Source organism: Garra rufa, chromosome 24 (assembly GCF_049309525.1).
Source record: "Garra rufa chromosome 24, GarRuf1.0, whole genome shotgun sequence".
NCBI classification, from domain to species: Eukaryota; Metazoa; Chordata; class Actinopteri; order Cypriniformes; family Cyprinidae; genus Garra; species Garra rufa.
Genome location: NC_133384.1, coordinates 10836322 through 10858239, shown reverse-complemented (window position 1 = coordinate 10858239; position 21918 = coordinate 10836322). Strand labels below are relative to the sequence as shown.

Genomic DNA, 21918 nt, shown 5'->3' with positions numbered 1-21918 from the left:
ATAATCCTTTTTTGTGGCAGATGTAAAGTATTGAATATTACAAAAAATGTTTTAAAGTCACGTGATTGGCTCACACTGGCAGAGCCCCGCCTCTTGGCTTTTACAAATAAGTCTGAGGATGCTGTATGTTGTATTCCAAAATATCACTTATAAGTCTCTGAAAAATAGAACAAATGAGAATCAAAACACAAAAGCACTCCACATATTGTCCTTTTTGAAGTTATCTATAACAGGCCCGATTTGTTTGTAGCAGAAAGAAATGATTTGAAACATCTGCCAGCAAGTTCATATTTTCCCATTTTCTGTCCCCGTTTGTCACTAATTATCCTTCATCAGAGGAAATCTCTGCAGAAACATTGGCCAGGCCGACTGAAAGCCATCACGGCATTGGTTCAGATGTGCTGTTGTGTAAAATGATGAAGATCTATAACTCGCTGGAACTGAGATTGGCTTCTGTTCTCCAAACCACTGCAGATGCTCCTCATTAATGAACAGATCTTGATTGCGAGTCCAGCCAGTGACAGAATGACCACATCGGCTCCGGTTCTGACCGTCACGCCAAACACAGAGCATTTGTACATCCAGATCTAGAGCATTTGAGAAAAACTAACAAACACAAGACTTTCTCACACCATAGCAGCTACTGAGCACTTCATGTCTTCATATGTGCCAGAAAAAAAAAAAAAACTTTCAATGGAATTTATGTATGCTTCAAAGGGCATAATAGATTAATTTATAATTTAGGCCTTATTATACAATCGGTCCATATAAATATTCATAATTTTGGCTGTGTATGCCACCAGAATAGAATTAAAATGAAACAATCAAGAAAAAACTGAAATGCAGAATTTGTGGGGTTTGAACAAAAATATAACATAAAATCCTTTGGAATTACCATTCTTATACACAGTTCCTCCATTTTCAAGGGCTCAAATGTAAGTGGACAAATAAATATATCGTAAATTAAATTAATTTTAAGTATTTAGTTGAGAATCATTTGCAGGAAATGACTGCCTTAAGTCTGGAACTCATGGACATCACCAGAGACTGGGTTTCCTCCTTTGTGATACTTTGCCAGGCCTTTACTGCAGCTGACTTCACTTGTTGTTTGTTTGTGGGTCTCTGCCCAAGTGAAGTGCATGATCAGATCAGGACAGGAGATTGACTCTCTGATGGATCTCTTTTGTTTTTGAAGCCTTATTCATGCAGAGCTCTTTTGACCGCATGATGTGGGTTCAGAGCAACAGCTTCCAAATACAAATGGCACACTTATGGTGTGTTCACACTTGTAGTTCAGTTTGTTTGGTTCATTTGGTCCGAGTAGTGTTCACACTTGCATTTCTGACAGTGAACCTAAAGATACCAAACCTAAAGGCATAGTGATATGTTCACAACCTGATTGGACATATATTTTGTGATGGAACTCACCATTACTTCCTGTTTTTGGTTTGTTTAGAAGTATTTGGTCCATGTTACATTCATATTTAATTTGAACCGCACCAGAGTTCATTGAAAGCGGACTGAGACCCATCTTTTTAGGGTGTGTTCACACCGATGGTTCGGTTGATCACTCCAAATGGAAGAAAAAGGTGCATTCGACTTAAAGCTTTAAGTTGGATAGACCTAATGTCGCCTGCTGGACTAATAAGCGCGCTAATTATCGCGTGTATGTGATTTTTTCACCACCTGTGAACTCACAAAGAGCTCATAAAAGGCTCATTTTGTTTTGGATACACTGCATGCTCCATTTGTGAAATCATGTCACATAGAGTCGCATCTTGTCATAATTTCCTGTTTGTGGTTTGTTTAGAAGTATTTGGTCCATGTTGCGTTCGTATTTAATTCGAACCGCACCAGAATTAATTTGGTAGTGGACTGAGACCCATCTTTTAGATTGTGTTCACACTGGTAGTTCAGTTTGTTTGGTTTAGTTGGTCTGGACTAAAAAAAGGAAAATGATACAATAGTTCTGTATAGCGTTCACACTGGCATTTTTGATGGCGGACCTAAAGATACCAAACCTAAAGGCTTAGTAATACATTCACAACCTGATTGGTTTGGTTGAATGATGTATATTTCGTGACGGAACTCACCAATCACTCCAAACAAAAGGAAAAGGTACCGCTTGTTCCCTTCCTGAAATCATGTCGCATAGTGTCACATCTTGTCATTATTTGCTGTTTTTGGTTTGTTTAGAAGTATTTGGTCCGTGTTGCGTTCATATTTCATTCGAACCGCACCAGAGTTCATTCGAAAGCGGACTGAGACCCATCTTTTTAGTGGTTTTGCTCCGCTTCTTTGGTGTTCACCAGGGTTCGGATGTCAGTGTTCACACTTGCTCAAATGAACCGCACTAACAGAGCAATCGCACCAGAGTTTGTTTTAATCAAACTAAACATGACAGTTGTGAACACACCCTTAGAATCAACTCCAAACCTTTTATCTGCTTAACTGATGTAGAGAAAATGAAGGAATAGCCCACAACTGTCCATGAAACAGCTTTTGAGTCAACTGTCCAATCACTAATGGTCCCTTGGCAAAAGGGAGGAGGTACATAATAAAGAGCTGTAATTCCTTGACCCTTGCTCCAATTTTGATGAGAATAACCTTAAATTAAACCTCATGGTGTGCCCATATTCATTATATAGCTGTAACTTGAATACGTTTTAGTGAACAGCTAAAATAATAAAAATTGTGTCAGTGTCCAAATATATATGTGACCCTGGACCACATTTATTTTATTGAATAAATAATAAATAAGTCTTCCATTAATGTATGGTTTGTTAGTTCAACTATTTGAAAATCTGGAACTTGTTTTCTTTCAATTAGCACAAGTTTTGTATTTTTTAGGAACTGATTGATTGTAGGCCTGAGCTTAAACCAAAGTTTTGTAAGTGGATATTGTCAAAATTAACCATAAATAATGCTTTTTCTACTTTTTAAAGTGCATAAACTCTGATCAATGAGGCTTATGATGAATCTGTGGTCAGAATACAGCGTTACTGAGCGTTATTGTCTTTTTCACCAGAAACACCAAAAGTGTAATAATGTGAGGGGGAAAAAAATCCTTAAAAAAGCCAGAAAAACAAAACAAAAAAACATTTCTTTTAGATTTTTTTTTTTTTTTTTTTGTGAAGTTGTTATATATTAGCTAAGTAAGTTTAAGTCCAATAAGTCCAATGTGATAATATTAACTAGCATTTTTGGGAAAAAGAAAGTCCTCTCCAGCTTAAAATGACCTTATCACAACATGGGGGTTTACCAAAAACACACCAATCCGAGGTTATTCCTGTTAGGCACTGCAAAAAATGCTTTTCTTACTTAGATATTTTGGCTGGAAATAAGACAAAAAATCTAAAAAAAATTCTAGATGAGTAAAAATAAAAATAAAAAATGAAGTGAGTTCACTGCAAAAAATGCTTTCCTAGCTTAGATTTTTTGTCTTGCTTCCAAAAAACAAGATGAATTTTCTTACCCCATTGGCAGAAGCAAAAACTCACTTAATTTTGACTTGTTTTTTCTGAAAACACGATAATATTTTTTACTTGTCTAGAAAATCCTTTCTTGATTTTGGATTTTCAGATATTTTGACTCAAAATGACCTTATCACTACATGAGGTTGGTTATTCCTGTTGGACAAGTTATGTGGTTCAATACAATAACACCAAATGTATTATTGGAACTAACATATTCTTAATCAGTAATTTATGAAAGCCTGCTTCTAACTTAAAGAACAAAAATAAAAAGGGTCAGTCCTTGTATTTTGTCGTCGATAAAATTCAAAATATTGAGAAAATTCCCTTTAAGTTGTTCAAATAAAGTTCTTAGCAATGCATATTACGAATCAAAAATGAAGTTTTGATATATTTGCGGTAGGAAATTTACAAAATATCTTCATGGAACATGATCTTAATATCCTAATGATTTTTGGCATAAAAGAAAAATTGATCATTTTGACCCATACAATGTATTGTTGGCTATTGCTACAAACCCGTGCAACTGAAGACTGGTTTACTGAAGCTACAAGATTATATGTTATATGTGAATTTCTTCCTGTTTTCTCTCTGCAGCTCGCGACCATCAGAAGTGAATCGCGTCTGAAGCACCTTCTCCAGCGTTTGCCCAGTTACTGCCCCGAGTCTCTGGTAAGGCATTTCCTCCGTTCTCCAGATCCGTGTTTACATTACAGCCGTCGCCCCAGCAACACAGGAAGTCTTAAACAGAGCGAGCGCAGCCACTTCCTGTTCCTCCCTGTTGGTTTGGTGCTGCGGTTTTACCTGCTTGGCAGTAAAGGAAGCCAAGATGAAGGCTGGACGGCCTCTTTCAAAGCTGGAATGCCAGCGCCGGCAATATGCAATTACAGTCAGCCTCTAATTAGCCACAGCGGAAGCCTCAGGCCTGTTGCGTTTGGACGAGCGTCCTGCGCTAATTCACAGAAAATGGATGCAAATGGATTTTGGAATGGTTTGAAACTCCGAACGGAGCGTGCTTTTCAGATCTTACGCATCGAAACCACATTGTTTTTTGTGCTCGTCACAAACGAGGCTGAATCTTCTTGACGGGTTTGTTTTTTCTTGCGCCAGAGAACACTGCCGTCCAATGTGAATCTCAGACAATATCCTGTTTACTCGTTTCATTATCTTGTCAAAGCGCAGGCTGTGTGGATGAGGAGCGGCCGTCATTCTGGTCCAACAGCGTCCCGCCGCAGCGCTTTGTGGCTCAGTAAAGCATTCTGTGGCTCTCATCTGCATCTACTTTTAATTAAAGTTGAGTCACATTAGGAGGCTCTCTGGAGCCCCGGCCCATAATACCAGCTCCGCTGATACCAGAGCACTTTCTCATGAGGACATCTTTCACACGGAGAACAAACAGCTTACATAAGAGTGTTTTTATCATTCACTTTGCCATCCGTCAAAATACTGCATTGTGTATTTTGTGTTGCGCAAAATATAAACCATGACATCAAGATGTCTGAAAGTGTTGACACTACTGTTCAAAAGTAAAGAAATTAATACTTTTGTTCATCAAGGCTGCATTAAATTGATCAAAAGTCAAAAGACATTTATAACGTGACAAAAGATTTCTATTTCAACTAAAAGCTTTCGAACTTTTCTATTCATTTGTGAATTCCTAGAATCCTAGATCAGAAATGTTTGTTGAGCAGCGGATCAGAATATTAGAATGATTTCTGAAGGATCCTGTGACACTAAAGACTGCAGTAATGATGCTGCATCACAGAAATAAATTACATTTTAACAGATATTCACGTAGAAAACAATTGTTTTAAACTGTAATCATTTTTCACAATTTTTACTGTATTTTTGATCATATAAATTCAGACTTGGTGAGCAGTAGAGACTTCTTTCAGAAAGAAAGACCGTAAACTCTTAAACAGCAGTGTATTTTTAAACATTACCTTTTTTATTTTGTTTATAGTCTCACATTTGTGACCCTGGACCACAAAACCAGTCATAAGGGTCAGTTTTTTTCTGAATTGAGATTCACACATCATCTGAAAGCTGAATAAATAAGCTTTCCATTGATGTGTGGTTTGTTAGAATAGGACAATATTTGAAAATCTGGAATATAAGGGTGCAAAAAAAATCTAAATATTGAGAAAATCACCTTTAAAGTTATCCTGTTTTAAACTGTAATAATTTTTCAAAATTTTCACTGTATTTTTGATCATATAAATCCAGCCTTGGTGAGCAGAAGAGAATTCTTGCAGAAAGAAGGACCCCAAATTATTAAACAGCAGTGTATTTTATTGAATTGAATATTTTAAAACATTACCATTTTATTTTCACATTTGTGACCCTGGACCACAAAACCAGTCATAAGGGTATCTTTTTTTTATTTTTTGAATTAGTTTATTTTAATTTTTTTGTTAGGACAGTATTTGCCTGAGATTACTACACTGCAAAAATGGTTTATGTTTCTTAGTATATTTTCATCATGTTTCTAGACAAAATACCTTAGAAAGTCTTACATTAAGATGCTTTTACTAGATAAGCAAAATGACGTTTTTAATCTTGTTTTAAGTAAACTGCATTTAATTGACTTTTTTTCCTCCAGGAAACAAGTAAAATTATCTGCCAGTGGGGCAAGTAAAATAATCTTAAAACAAGAGAATTTTACCTACCTCGCCAGCAGATAATTTCGCTTATTTCAGGCAAACTGCACTTAATTTAGTTTTTTCTCCCCTGGAATCAAGACTAAATATCTTTTTTTTTTTTTTTAGTTTTTGCTTATCTAAAAATTGCATCTTAATTTAAGAATTTTTAGATGTTTTCACTACAAACAAGACAAAAATACTAAGTAAGATAGGATATTTTTCAGTGTATTTGAAAGAGACAACTATTTGAAAAAAAAAAAATCTAAATATTGAGAAAATTGTCTTTAAAGTTGTCCAACTGTTTTAAACTGTAATAATTTTTTACATTTTTTATTTTTGATCATATAAATTCAGCCTTGGTGAGCAGTAGAGACTTCTTGCAGAAAGAAAGACCCCAAACTCTTAAACAGTAGTGTATTTAATTGAATTGAATATTTTAAAACATTTATCATTTTTTAATTTTATTTTTAATCTCACATTTGTGACCCTGGAACAGTAGTTTTTTTTCTTTCTTTTGATTAAATAATCTTTCCATTGAGGTATGGTTTGTTAGGGTACGACATTATTTGGTCAAGATTCAACTATTTGAAAATCTGCAATCTGAGGGTGCTAAAAAATCAAAATATTGAGAAAATCACCTTTAAAGTTGTCCAAATGAAGTTCCTAGCAATGCATATTACTAATCAAAAATGAAGTTTTGATATATTTACGGTAAAAAATGGACAAAATATCTTCATGGAACATGATCTTAATATCGATCATTTTATATCGTTTTGTGCTTCAGGGTCACATTTTAAATCTCTTCTTCTGAACCTGAACACTGTTATCATCAGCTCCCTCACATTGCTTGAAATGAGATGTTCAGTAAATAATGATGTGCTAAATGACGTCTTCTGTCTTCCGAAGAAAAGCGCTCAGGTTTGGAAGCGGATGAGAGCGAGCGGATGATGTATTTTGAGTTGTTGTCATGCTAAACATCTCCTTTTGCTTTTGCAGAGTGATCTTTGGATCTGCATCAACAACACGTTACCGGGTAGGTGAACGCAGGAGCACAGATGGAGATGTTTAGGGCCGTCTGCAGAGCCCACCTGTCTTTTCGACCTGTACCAGCCTTAAAAGAACAAGAGAGGATTTAGAGTCTCTGAAGACCTAATGCCTCCCAGATGCACAAATATCACACTTCACATCAGTCAAAGCACACCTTACACAACCCTTAAAACCCCAGCCAGAGCTTTGAGCTTCGGCGCGTAAAGAACCCGAGCCAAGCGCTTAACATTCAAAGCACGTCTGGATGAAATATGCACGCCGTGTTGTTTTGAGACTGGTCTGTGTGTCATGTATGGATGTAATGTTCTGCGTTAGATCGATCAGAAAGGTCACTGTGATTCTGAACATTTCCAGGGGCATCAAAGAAGTCAGATGGATGGGTGGGACTGGGCTGCTGTGAGCTGGCCATCTCCGCTGAATGTCGCAGGGACTGCAAACAGGTCAATAAATGATCTTATATATATATATTTATAAGTCTGTAGGTTGATTGGTTCACCTGTGATTCTAATGTGTGTTTTTCTGTTTTGTGTTTAGGCTTCATCTAAAAATGACATCACTAAAGTATGCAAGAAAGACACAGAGGTGGGAGTTTACCCTTTATTTTCAATGCAACCGTTAGATTTTTGTTTGTTTCCAACCAGAATATCTACACATTCTTAAATCAATACATTTTTTCGAGAAAAGTAAAAAACAACATTGTTTTCAGAAAAAACAAGTCAAAATGAAGTGAGTTTTTGCTTAGAACAAGCAAAATAGTCTGCCAATGGGGTAAGAAAAAAAAAAAACTTATTTCAAACAGAAAACATTGGCAGATTGTTTTGCTTGTTTCAAGGAAAAACGCACTTAATTTTGACTTGTTTTTGCTGAAAACAAGAAAATAATTTTTTACCAGTCTAGAAAATCCTTCTTGATTCAAAATTTGTAGATATTTTGGCTGGAAAGAAGACAAAAAATCTAAATGAAAATGTTGATGTTAAAATTTTGAAATGAATGTTCTTTTTTTTTTTTTTTTGTGGAATAAAAATGTATAACTGTGAGAAATGCAGATTGTGAGAGATCACAGATGTGAAATTGTAAAAGCCACAAATACAAGGACTGAGCCTTTTTATTTTTGTTCTTTTAGAGTTAGAAGCAGGCTTTCATAAATTACAGATTAAGAATATGTTCGTTCCAATAATACATTTGGTATTATTCTACTGAACCACATAACTTGTCCACTGCAAAAAAAAATGCTTTTGAGTTTTTTTGTCTTGTTTCCAGCTAAAACATCTGAAAATCCAAAATCAAGAAGGATTTTCTAGACAAGTAAAAATTATTTTCGTGTTTTCAGAAAAAAAAAGTCAAAATTAAGTGCATTTTTGCTTGAAACAAGCAAAATAATCTTGTTTTCTGTGTGAAATTAAGATTTTTTTCTTACCCCATTGGCAGATTATTTTGCTTGAAACAACTGTTTTAACTGAAAACAAGACAAAAATTTAACTGAAAACAAGACAATAAATCGTGTACAAAAAACAAGAAAAGGTAACACTTTAGAATAGGAAACACTTATTCACTATTAACTATGACTTTTTCCTCAATAAATTCCTAATTTGCTGCTTATTAATATTTAGTTAGGTAGTTGTTAAATTTGGGTATTGGGTAGTATTAGGGATGTAGAATAAGGTCATGTAGAATAATGCATTAGTATGTGCTTAATTAGAACTAATAAATGGCTAATATTCTATTAATATGCATGCTAATAAGCAACTAGTTAAGAAACCGTAAAATAAAGCGTGACCCAAGAAAAAAAAATCTAAGCTAGAAAAGCATTTTTTGCTTTGTGTGTGTATATATATTACTTTATTAGACCTATATTTTAATAGCTGAGGTTATACTTAATGATAATAACACTGGATTAGAGTCAACCAGAGCTTTTGAAACTAGAGCTAGTATGGAAAACATACTTCATACACCGTAGCAACCACATAACAGTTCCCTGACAACCTCCTACAACAGCGGTGACTCGTGTTTACGTCAGAAGTGCACTAAATCTAGTTTAACTCGCAGTCACCTTCATACAGACTCACGCTTGAGATGTGGAGATGAAAGCAGAGAGACGCTGGGAGGTCTTTATCCTTCATCAAAGAGCCCAATGTGACTCGACGGTTCTCTGTTTGTTTGTCTAGCGGCTCTGCAGCCTGAAACCAGCCTCAAGCTTTATTTGTGTTTATTCATTTAAACCCTGTTTTCTAGCACAGGCCCAGACCTCTTTATGAGATGGTTTCATTAGTGTTGAGTAATGGAAAATATCATTTCCCTCTAACTGGACATGCTGTCGCCACATTACACTCCAATAAATCTGGAGTTGTGCTGACTAAGTGTTATAAAAGACTAATGATTCCTTATTGAAATGTTGATCGCATGCAGAATCGTATTCGGTCAGAGCGTGGCGGTATTCCTGCGTCCGTACGGCTCGTGTGATCCAGACAAACACGCAGGCCGTCGGGCACAATGTTTGCTTTGGATCGCTCTCACAACAACTCCAGTGCTTTCATCTCGTGCCCTTGGTTTTCTGAGAAGTCGTTGTGCAAACGCATACTTCAGCGCTGATCCAAGCCTTTATATAGCATTAGAATAGACGTTTTTAATGTATGCATTGGTCAGAGCTGCTGTCAGAGAAATACAGAATTTATACTAAGCAATCTTTATGTTTTAGTGCCTTAGTTGTATTTGCACACTAACATTCATGTTTCTGAAAAAAGTCTCTTCTGCTCACCAGAGCATTTATTTGATCAAAAATACTGTAAAAATGTCAAATATTATTAAAATGTAAAATATCCATTTTCTATGTGAATATCTGTTAAAATGTCATTTATTTCTGATGCGCAGCTGAATTTTCAGCATCATTCCTGCAGTCTTCAGTGTCACACGATCCTCCAGAAATCATTATAATATGCTCTAATGTTGAACACAGTTGTGCTGCACAATATTTTAGTGAAAATTGTTGCAAATTTTATTTTTCAGGATTTACAGATGAATAGAAAGTTCAAAAGAACAGCATTTATTAGGGGCAAAGCACCGAAGGTGCGATGGCACCTATTGTATCCGTTAGATTTCTTCTTATTATTATTATTCTTCCGCTCTTGAGTCTATGGCAGCCCATAGAACCGCTTGCGGGAAAGTTGTATAATTTGGCACACTGATAGAGGACTGTCTGAAATGTAACCATAGCCAATTTGGAGTCTCTGACTCAAACTCTCTCTAACAAACCGTTCTCGAATAACGCGCAAATGAATTCTACGAAAAGCACACAAAAATGGAAGTGAGGCCATATCTTGGTGTGTGTTATAACAAGCATGACCTGAGTAGTGCTGGTAGTGCACTGCAAAAAAAATGCTTTTCTTGCTTAGGTTTTTTTGTCTTGTTTCCAGCCAAAATATCTACAAATTCTTAAATCAAGAAGGATTTTCTAGACGAGTAAAAATTATTATTGTTTTCAGGAAAAAGTCAAAAAGAAGTGAGGTTTTGCTTAGAACAAGCTAAATAATCCGCCAATTGGGTAAGAAAAAAATCTTATTTCAAACAAAAAACAAGATTATTTTTCTTACCCCATTGGCAGATTATTTTACTTGTTTCAAGCAAAAGCGCACTTAATAATGACTTTTTTTTTTTTTTTTTTTTTCGGAAAACAAGATAATTTTTACTCGTCTAGAAAATTCTTCTTGATTTAAATTTTTTTTTATATTTTTGGATGGAAACAAGACAAAAAATCTAGCTAAGAAAATCATTTTATGCAGTGTACTCCATAGTGCAAACAAAATGACTTGAGCTTTGTGTGAGAAATCAAATATAATAAAAACAATATTTAAAAAAACTGTAAATAATACTTAAAAAATCATTCAAATGAAACATAAAAGGTTTTTGTGTCTTTGTGATATGAACGAGCACATTTTTGTGTATTTTTAGAGACGAAAACCCTGTTTCATAAACTACATCCCAATGTTCTAATTGATTTTATTTTTTTGATTTTCTCTTGCAGAAACCACTCTACAGCTGCATCACCAAAAATGAAAGTAAGCAAAGCTGCATGCAAAGCTGTTTGGTCCGTCTGCCCCTCATTTGTGTGATTCAGTCCTCAGAGACTGCATTTCCTGTTGGATGACGTCAGGTCTCCAGTGTCTGACCTGCAGGAGAAGGAAATGAGATGGAGCCGTTTCTGTGCCTGCCCTGGGGGGCAAAGTCACGACCTTTAACCTGCGCTTGCTGAGCTCAGGACTGAATGAAGAGCTTATTTGTGTTGATTAGTAGAGCGCTGCCCTGCAGACAAACTCCCAGACGTCTCTGCATATCTGAACGTCTTTATTAAACAGTGGCAGACTGCATGATCAGATATAGACAGTGTGTGATGTATTGGTGATTATTGAGGTGTCAGATCCTCATATATATATATGTGTGTGTGTGTGTGTGTGTGTGTGTGTGTGTGTCCAGTGGGCTCAGTATGCTGCAGTTATGCAGGGAGACACACAAACTGCCGTGAATACTGTCAGGCCATCTTCCGCACAGACTCGTCGCCGACCGTCTCCCAAATCAACGCGGTTAAAGAGTACTGCCAGAGCATCAGTCCGCAGCTCATCGGCTGTGTGACCAACTACACCAAATCATACCCCATCAGGAGCCCCATCGACAGTAAGAACACACAAATAATTACACATTCAATTAAACTTGAAATTTTAAATTAAAATAGACTGAAATACTTGTAAAACATACTTTTTATTAAGGTAATTTTTAGGTATTTTGGCTGGAAACAAGACAAAAATGAACTGGGCACGGTTATGAATGGATTAATTGAATCTGATTCAGGAAATGCCTCACTTACCCAGAATGCCGTGTGTCTGTGCTCAGGTCTGTACTGTTGTGATCGGGCGGAGGAGGCTCACTGTCAGACGGCGTGTAAGCGCATCCTGCGCACCATGACCACGGAGCAGGAGATCATGGACGGTCTGATCAACGAGTGTGGCAGTCAGCCGCTCCCGCAGGACCCGCTCTGGCAGTGCTTCTTGGGCAGCGCGCACCCGCCCACCATAAGCGACCCCGAATCGCCCCCCATCGCCAAGATGGACTACGCCAAACTGCACTGCTGCTTCAAGGCCAACACGTCCCACTGCAGGTCAGCACCGAACCCGTCTGAAGGATAACGGCGTCGCTCTGAGACTAAATGTGTTTGTGTGCTCACTGTTTGTTAGGAATATGTGCTTGGAGATCAGCACCAACTGGGGCACTCAGACGTGGCAGGAGTTCGACCAGCATTGTGAATATAACCCGGCTGAGATGGACCTCATCACCTGCTTGGCTGACGTCAGGGAACCGTGCCAGTTAGGCTGTAAAGATCTCAGCTACTGCACCAACTTCAACAACAGGTTGGAAACACTTTCTTACTATACATTTGCTAATATGAGCGTTAGTTCCAGTCCTTGAATCTGTTTGGTAGCAAGAGTTCTGATACATAGTCTAACAGCACTAGAAATTCCCAGTGCTTCTGTCAGCAGTTTTTAGTGACTCTTTCTGGAAGTTACATTGATCAGTCAGTAGGTGGCGACACGTGACTGACTCATTCATTTAACTGATTCATTTTAAACACTTATCAATCAGGAACAAAATAAGTCAACGGTCTTTGAATGAGAAAGAGGTATTTGGAGTTCAAGCACGTAGCGCTGAAACCCTATTGTAATTGTTAGAATGGTCACAGATCAGCGATCTCTACGTAAAACTGACCGTACCAAAACCAAACCGTAAGTCGTAGAGACTTGAAACTTGGACAAATTGTAGTACTCACACCCCCTACACTGTGACCAAATCTCGCCCAAATTGGACTAACGGGGGCACTACAACGATCAAAAGTGTGATTGTGAGCCTGGCGAAATGTTCAGGTATTACACTTTTTTTCGCCCCATCGGAAACAAACCAGTTCAGAAAGATTCTCTGGAGATTAAGTGTCAATTATTATCAAAAAAAGCTGAACTTTTGACTCACCAAACCAAAATGTTTGAAAGCAGCAAGGCCATTTTTAGTAAAATGCCCATAACTCCTGAACTGAATGAGATATCTTTGCCAAACTCAGAGCACTTATGTAAGAGCTCAATCTGAGGTCACAGGGGACCAGAGTTTGAAATAGCAGAGTTTGGCAACTTGTCGGTGCTATTAGAGGGAAAAACAATAAAATGGCAACCATTTGTTCTTTCAACATGTAAAACCATGTACACGGTCTTGGTCCAAAGTGCCACAAGTGTTTATAAGGATATTTGCGTGTCTCAAAAAAAAAAAAAATGGCCACCATTGGCCGAAGAAGTTTGAGCACCTGTTAGACAAGGTTAACGGAGGCCGATCGGAATGAAATTCTGTATGTCTGTTTGACTCACGGCCGCAAAGGTCTGAGAGAAATTTGAAAGAAATTAGCCACTGGGGGCAATAACGCATTTTTCAAGGGCATAAATGATTGTGCATTGTGCGGTTTTTCTCACACAATATTCATACTATACAGTAGAACTCCTCATTCCAGACAACTTTGCCTCTAGAACCACTGCTGTCAATCAAATTGTTTGTTAAATGATTGAGAAGATGTCAAAAACCTAGGTTTTTCACTCAATCAGAAAAAAAAAACACTGTTGTGCAATTTTCTAGACTCTCTAGGTCAAAAATTATCACAAAAAAAAAATAATAATAATTTAACTTCTGGGAAGCTATAACAGGGTTGTTTAGAAAAGAGTCCTGTTTGAATTTACACAAAATCCTATAAAGCCTAAAGGAAAACTCAAAACTTCACGAAGCGTGGTGAGCACATGAAACAGGTGATTTTAAACAAGCACGCACAGTTTTAAGGAGATCAGACCTCAGCTGGCACTATAACAGTCATAAACGTAAAAAAATCTATCATTCAGTCATTGATTTAGATGCTTACAGGCTTGCTAAATAATATGTCTAAATTTGCTTAAATGCCTTAAAGTGCTTAAACCCCAGTAATCGCTAATTATTGCTGACATTTTTAGTATTGTTTATGTACTATTGTAGTATTGACTAATATTTGGAATAAACTTTTATTTATATATTTTCAGTTTTCATTTAGTTTAAATGTTAGTTATGTTAAGCTCAAGTAAATTTGTGTGTTATTTTAATATTTCTATTAATCTTTCAGTTTTAGTTTAAGTAATTTTAGTACTTCAACTTATTTTGTTTGTTGAAGTTTAGGTTTTCAGCTAACATTTTAAAATTTTATTTAAACTTTAAATTAGTTTTAGTTACAGTCAACAATACCAACACTAAAGTGAGTCTTTGAATTTGTCATGATAAATGAGAAGGATTCACTAGCGAGTAACAACAACAGTTTATTGAACAGATAAAGAGTTTCACAGAAGACAGACGAAATGCAGAAATGAGTGAGTGAGCCTATGAACTGTGACAGAATTGTTTACTCAACAGATTCAGGAAGAAAACAGTTGGCTGACTACCCAACCAGTTTGTTTAAAAATGTGATTCATTCAGGAACAAAACAAGTGACTGTCTATAGTCGTGAGTCATTGAATCATTTACTTAACAGATTTGTTCAGAAAACATTAGTTCATTCAGGAAGACAACACTACTATGTTGTGTACGACATATTTTTGTCCTTCTTTGGCTTTTTTTCATTGTGAAGCAAAAGTGAAGTAACCGAGTTTTTTTAAACTAAAATTTATATACAATGTATTTGGCTATTGCTACAAATATACCAGTGCTACTTACAACTGGTTTTGTGGTTAGGGTCACATATATCCTCAGTATTCAGCTACACCAACTGTAATATTGTTATGCTCTTTGAAAACAGACCTAGGTTCAGTGGGTTTATAAGTTTGCATGCTATTATGTAACTGAACACAAGGTCTATGTTACATGGAGAAATGAATATCCCGAAGGCAAATTGTTGGGTTTCTCTCTGGCCTGTGTGTTGTCTCTGTGGGTTACAGATGCAGACAGCATGATTTATGATGGCAGAAGTAGTCCAGTGTAGTTTTCAGGTCAAACAGGCATGGAGCTCTATGATAGGACCGCTGGTTCTCCACCACGGCTACATGGTTTGCCCAGCGCTACAGTCAATCTCATGGGTCCTCTCAAAAGTTTGAACCCAGAGAGATTCGGGCCTGTGAAACAGTGAGTGTGACTGACTCAAAGAGTTTGTGAGAGTGTCATAACAAGCCTGGTTAGATGATGAAATGGCACGACACATATCTGCAGACCCCTGTGAGAGCTCCTGGTGGATGTGCAGACCTCCTGAGGGGCTTCGGAAGGGGTTTTCATGACTTTTGAATCCAGTTACGGCTGGTGGCTAAAGGTGCTGGAGATTCTGACAGTTGTATGAAAGAACTGAATCATTCAATACTGAGTAAACACAGTCTGGTTGACCTGAGACACTTAAACTCACGCTGAACCTTTGTCATAGCTCAGGGTTTGATAATGCATTCAAGACATGATCAAAGCAGACCAGAGCTCCTAACACACACACACACACACACACACACACACACACACACACACACACACACACACACACACACACACACACAGTGTTCTGAAACATGATTTCTGCTCAGTGGGAAATAATAGAAGTGAAAATAATCCTATGGGAGTCAGTATGTATTGAGATTGAGAGTAGACACTTCTGTCCTATCATCACCCTAGCAACACACTAAAAGCATCTTGGAACATCTTAGCAACCATTAGCATGTTGCTCACATGCTGCTAGCATGATTAGCATGTTGCTTGCATGTTGTTAGCATTTTTTGAGCACGACTTGCAAGTTAACACGATTGTAGCATGATTAGCATGTTGCTAGCATGTTTTTTTAGCATTATTAGCAAGTTACTAGCTTTTTTCTAGCATGATTAGCATGTTAATAGCATGATTAGTATGATTAGCATTTTGCTAACATGATTCTAGCATTATATTAGCATGTTTCTATCATGATTAACATGCTGTTAGCATGATTAAAAAGTTACTAGTATGTTGCTAGCATTATTCTAGCATGATTAGCATGTTACTAGCATGTTGTTAGCATTATTAACATGTTACTAGCATGATTCTATCATGATTAGCATGTTACTAGCATGTTGTTAGCATTATTAACATGTTACTAGCATGATTATATCATGATTAGCATGTTATTAGCTTGATTCTAGCATGATTAGCAAGTTACTAGTATGTTGCTAACATTATTCTTGCATATTTAGCATGTTTCTAACATGATTAGCATGTTACTAGCATGTTGTTAGCATGATTAGCATGTTACTACATGTTGTTAGCATTATTTGCATGTTATTAGCATAATTAGCATGTCACTAGCATGTTGTCAGCATGATTAGCATGTTACTAGCATGTTAGCACGATTAACATGTTACTAGCATGATTAGCATTATTCTAATGTGATTAACATGTTACTAGCATGTTGTTAGCATGATTAGCATATTACTAGCATGATTAACATTTTACTAGCAGGATTAGCATTATTCTAATTTGATTAACATGTTGTTAGCATGATTAGCATGTTACTAGCATGATTAGCATGTTGTTAGCATGATTAGCATGTTACTACATGTTGTTAACATTATTTGCATGTCACTAGCATGTTGTCAGCATGATTAGCATGTTACTAGCATGTTAGCACGATTAACATGTTACTAGCATGATTAGCATTATTCTAATGTGATTAACATGTTACTAGCATGTTGTTAGCATGATTAGCATATTACTAGCATGATTAACATTTTACTAGCAGGATTAGCATTATTCTAATTTGATTAACATGTTGTTAGCATGATTAGCATGTTACTAGCATGATTAGCATGTTCTTAGCATAATTAACATGTTACTAGCATGCTGTTAGCATGATTAGCATGTTACTAGCATAATTAGCATGTTACTAGTATGTTGTTAGCATGATTAGCATGTTACTAGCATGACTAGCATTATTATAATGTGATTAACATGTTACTAGCATGTTGTTGGCATGATTAGCATGTTACTAGTATGTCGTTAGCATAATTCTAGTATGATTAGCAAGTTACTAGCATGTTGCTAGAATTATTAGCATCATCTATCATCGTAAGTGACACTAAAAGCATCTTGGAACATCTTAGCAACCATGCAGCAACATACTAGTGTCTGATTGGCAGCTGAGGGAGGAATCCAGTTCAGTGTGAAATATTGTGGTATTATTTTCTTTGGCTGAGAGTGATGAGGATGATGAGGATGATGATGATGACGGGATGTGAGCTCAGGCAAACAGCCGCTGGCTTTGATTACTCTGGAGGATTCCTGCGGTTGATTGGATCCTGCAGATTTCAAAGAGCGCTGAAGGTAAATAGGGAGGAGAGCGGACTGAGCGCTGTATACTTACCCTGATGCTCATCACAGCACGTCTGCACTCACCCTATGGAGTATGCAAACCTAGCATGTTGTTAGCATGATTAACAAATTACTAACATTAGTCTAGCATGATTAACATGTTATTAGCATGTTGCTAACATGATTCTAGCATGGTTATCATTTCACTAGTATGTTGCTAGCATAATTCTAACATGATTGGCATGTTACTAGCATGTTGTTATCATAATTGGCATGTTACTAACATGTTGTTAGCATGATTAGCATGTTACTAGCATGTTGTTACTAGTATGTTGTTAGCATAATTATAGCATGATTGGCATGTTACTAGTATGTTGTTAACATGATTAGCAAGTTTGAATGATATTAAATTAATTAGAAATAGTTGATAGAAGGGATGTTTGATTGAGTCTCAGGGGACTCTGGGAGTTTAAATTTGAATTTCGACAGTTGGAGTTTGAATTTTGACAGTTGGAGTTTAAATTTTGACAGTTGGAGTTTGAATAGTGTGGGCTCATTTGAACATTCCCTCAATGTAAGTCTATGAGATTTCTCACCGTTTTAATCGTTATTTTTAGGAAAACCGTAGAGTTAAAGCTCTAGGAGGAGTTAGAGTCAATGTTTTAGTCTCAGATAAATAATAATAATAACTTTAGGTTTAAATAGCAGTTAATGATACACTGTTCAAATGATTGGTAGAGGGGTCAGATTTGCTAATGTTTTTAAAAGAAGACTGCATTTTAACCCAAAAGTAAAAATGTGAAATAATATTACAATGTAAAATAGCTGTCAAAGTCCAATTTATTTTCAGCATCATCAGTCTTCAGTGTCACATGATCCTTCAGAAACCATTCTAATATACTGATTTGCTGCTCAACAAACATTTCTGATTATTACCAATGTAGAAAACAGTAGCTCTGCCCAATATTTTGGTGGAAACTGTGATCTATTTTTAGCTTTCAGGATTCACAGATGAATATAAGGTTGATATAAATGCAGTGTTTTCATTTATTTTGTGTCATAAATCAGGCCATCATCACCACACCCAAACCAAAAGACTGTAAACAAACCTTCAAATGACCAGGAATCAGCTCCTAACCGCATTCAGAAACCTCAGTCTCACCAGCGCTGCGTCCCACAAGCGGCGCTATAAAAAGAGCCGATCATTAGAAAGAATAAAACCCTGGAATGGAAGCGTCTCTCAGCTTCAGCTTTCCTGAGGAAGTCCCTCTTCCCAAAGCTTTGTCGGGACGCGGCTGCTAGCGAACAATGGCCTTCTGGGATTCTGCAGAACAGAACTGGTTTTTATTGTCATTTTTAATGTGTGCCGTGTTTCTAGCATCATTTTCCGCTTCTGTGGAGATATTCTGAGCTGTTTTGCAGGTTTTGTCTTGCTCTGAGTCTTCTGTGTTGTAAATCATCATCTGACGCTGTTGTTGTGTTCTCAGGCCAACGGAGCTGTTCCGCAGCTGTAACGTTCAGTCAGATCAGGGCGCCATGAACGACTTCAGACTCTGGTCCAATGGAACCATCAAGATGCCCTTCATGAACATCCCAGTGCTGGACATCAGGAAGTGTCAGCCGGAGATGTGGAAGGCCGTGGCGTGTGCGCTGCAGATCAAACCCTGCTACAGCAAATCCAGAGGAAGCGTCATCTGCAGGTCAGACTTCATCTTCATCTTCATCTTCTTCATCTGCTGAATTCATGTGGTAACATTTCACACATCCAAGTCACATGACACCCAACAAAAGCAAAGTAAAATCATCTAAAAAGCTTGTAATTTTTTTTTTAAATTGTGAATGCATTTCATGACAATAAATAAAATATCTCCCAATAATTTACATTTATTCTCAGAAGTGATTATATTTCTATTACTTTAAAAGTAGTTTTAATGTATTGATAAAACAAAACTGTAGTATATAACAATACTTAAGTTGTAATATATAATTGCTTTCATAATTAAGCATTTATTTATGTATGAAAATATTTATTTATTTATTTTAGCTACATTAAATAACCTTTTTTGTTTGGGAGAAAATGTGCTTTATTGTCATAAAATAATAATTAAATAAAAAAAATATATCGTAAAATTTTGTTACTTTTTTTTTCCAAAACTTTTTATTTTTATTTTTTTGCTTTTAAATTGGAATATATCCATATATTCTTGACGTCCAAACCTTTTTTCATGCAGTAGACTTAAAAACATTTATTAGAACATTTATTAGAATCTACAGTTAGTACAAAAATGCAGTACATTTATTAATTAGTGTAGAAACACCATTACTGCATCTACATTTAGTGAACAAAACAGAGCAACCAGTGTAGTCCGATTCCCGAACAAATGACTCTTATGAGTCATTTTTTTTTTTTTTTTAGTGAATCAAAAACATGTCAAACGATCAAATGCACCACCAATAGAGATGAATATTGTATTAAAATGCAGTACATTTATTAATTAGTGTAGAAACACCATTACTGCATCTACATTTAGTGAACAAAACAGTGCAACCAGTGTAGTCCGATTCCCAAACAAATGACTCTTATGAGTCGGTTCTTTTAAGTGAATCAAAAAAATATCATGCAACCAAATATTATTCCACCAATAGAGAGGGAATATTGCTCTAAAATACAAATTGTTTTTCCCCCAAAACCAATTTTTTGTTTTTGTTTTGCTTTTGAATTGGAATATATCCATATATTCTTGACGTGCAAACCTTTTTTAATGCAACAGACCAAAAACATTTTGTTGGCGTCTAAAAGTCACATAATCCATATTTTTTGTCCACAAACAAGCTGTTCTGGTGTTGTGTGATTAGTGTGTGTTCAGTCACAGTGTTTGGATTTCTGTAATGCAGTGAGAATGAAACAGATCCAGGTAATTGCAGGCTGTCGTGAGAAGGGTTTGAGTTGTGAACCAGCGTGTTGCTTTAGCACAGATCTTTTCTGTTGGCCCTTTCTGTGTTGCATTGAATTTTTATGTACATCTTACGGTCATTCAGAGAGTAAATCATATCAAAACACTGGTAACTTCCAGTCAATGGTCTGGTGTTTTCATCAGAAATACTGTTCCACTGCAGACTGCTTTGTTCATGTGTTGAATGGGCTAGACGTGGCTCTGGTTTGGTGAGGATTAGACGTCCTCACGCAGGAGAAAGCAGAGGAATGATCAGAATAAAGAGCTGTGACTGTGAGTAATGGCAGGGTGCGACCCACACGCATCTGTCAAGCTCCAGCTCCTGTTCCAGCAGGACTCACTGTTTGTGTTTTAGAGGAACCCAGAACCGCTTTAACACAAGTGTCACTTCCGGTAACAGGCTTCACAAGGGCATTCTTCTGCCAGCGTGGATGAAATATTATACGGAAATACTCAGACAGTGTTATTTGCACTAACAGGGTCATCCGATTCCCAAACAAATGACTCTAATGAGCCGGATCTTTTTAGTGAATCAAAAACACATCAAACCACCAAATGCACCACCAATAAAGAGGGAATATTGTACAAAAATGCAATATATTTATTAATTAGTGTAGAAACACCACTACTGAATCTACAGTTAGTGAACAAACTAGCACAACCATTGTAGTCCGATTCTCAAAAAAAAAAAGTCTCTTATGAGTCGGTTCTTTTTAGTGAATCAAAAACATATAAAGCGACCAAATGCACCACCAATAGAGAGGGAATATCGTACTAAAATGCAGTACATTTATTAATTAGTGTAAAAACATCCACTGAATCTACATTTAGTTAACAAAACAACGTAACCAGTGTAGTCCGATTCCCAAACAAATGACTCTTGAGTCGGTTCTTTTTAATGAATCAAAAACATATCAAACCACCAAATGCACCACCAACAGAGATGAATATTGTACTAAAATGCAATATATTTGTTAATTAGTGTAGAAACACCCCTACTGAAACTACAGCTTGTGAAAAAAAATGGTGCAACCAGTGTAATCCGATTCCCAAACAAATGACTCTTATGAGTCTGTTCTTTTTAGTGAATCAAAAACATATCAAATGACCAAATGCATTCTTCCACCAATAGAGAGGGAATGTCGCACTAAAACGCAATATATTTAATTTGTGCAGCAGCAGCACCACTACTAAATTTACAGTCAGTAAACAAAACAGTGCAGTCAGTGTTGTCTGATTCCCAAACAAATGACTCTTATGAGTCGGTTCTTTTTAGTGAATCAAAAACATGCAGCACAAAAGCTTCAGTCTAATTCCTGAATGCATTACTCTATTGAATTGGTTCTTTTTAGTGAATCAAAAACATATTAAATGACCAAATGCATTCTTCCACCAATAGAGAGGGAATACTGCACTAAAACATAATATATTTAATTTGTGCAGCAGCAGCACCAC

At 36.5% G+C, this 21918-nt stretch overlaps 1 protein-coding gene across 1 annotated transcript in view; it reads left to right on the top strand.

The window, feature by feature from the left end:
- The window catches only part of reck (reversion-inducing-cysteine-rich protein with kazal motifs), a 70109-nt gene that overhangs the window by 25999 nt on the left and 22192 nt on the right, over nucleotides 1–21918 (top strand). The window contains exons 3-11 of the mRNA XM_073830940.1: nucleotides 4071–4145; nucleotides 7112–7148; nucleotides 7517–7602; nucleotides 7697–7744; nucleotides 11181–11214; nucleotides 11630–11827; nucleotides 12044–12308; nucleotides 12385–12558; nucleotides 18997–19209. Of these exons, the coding sequence (XP_073687041.1) occupies nucleotides 4071–4145; nucleotides 7112–7148; nucleotides 7517–7602; nucleotides 7697–7744; nucleotides 11181–11214; nucleotides 11630–11827; nucleotides 12044–12308; nucleotides 12385–12558; nucleotides 18997–19209 (1130 nt within the window). The remainder of the gene's footprint in view (nucleotides 1–4070; nucleotides 4146–7111; nucleotides 7149–7516; nucleotides 7603–7696; nucleotides 7745–11180; nucleotides 11215–11629; nucleotides 11828–12043; nucleotides 12309–12384; nucleotides 12559–18996; nucleotides 19210–21918) is intronic.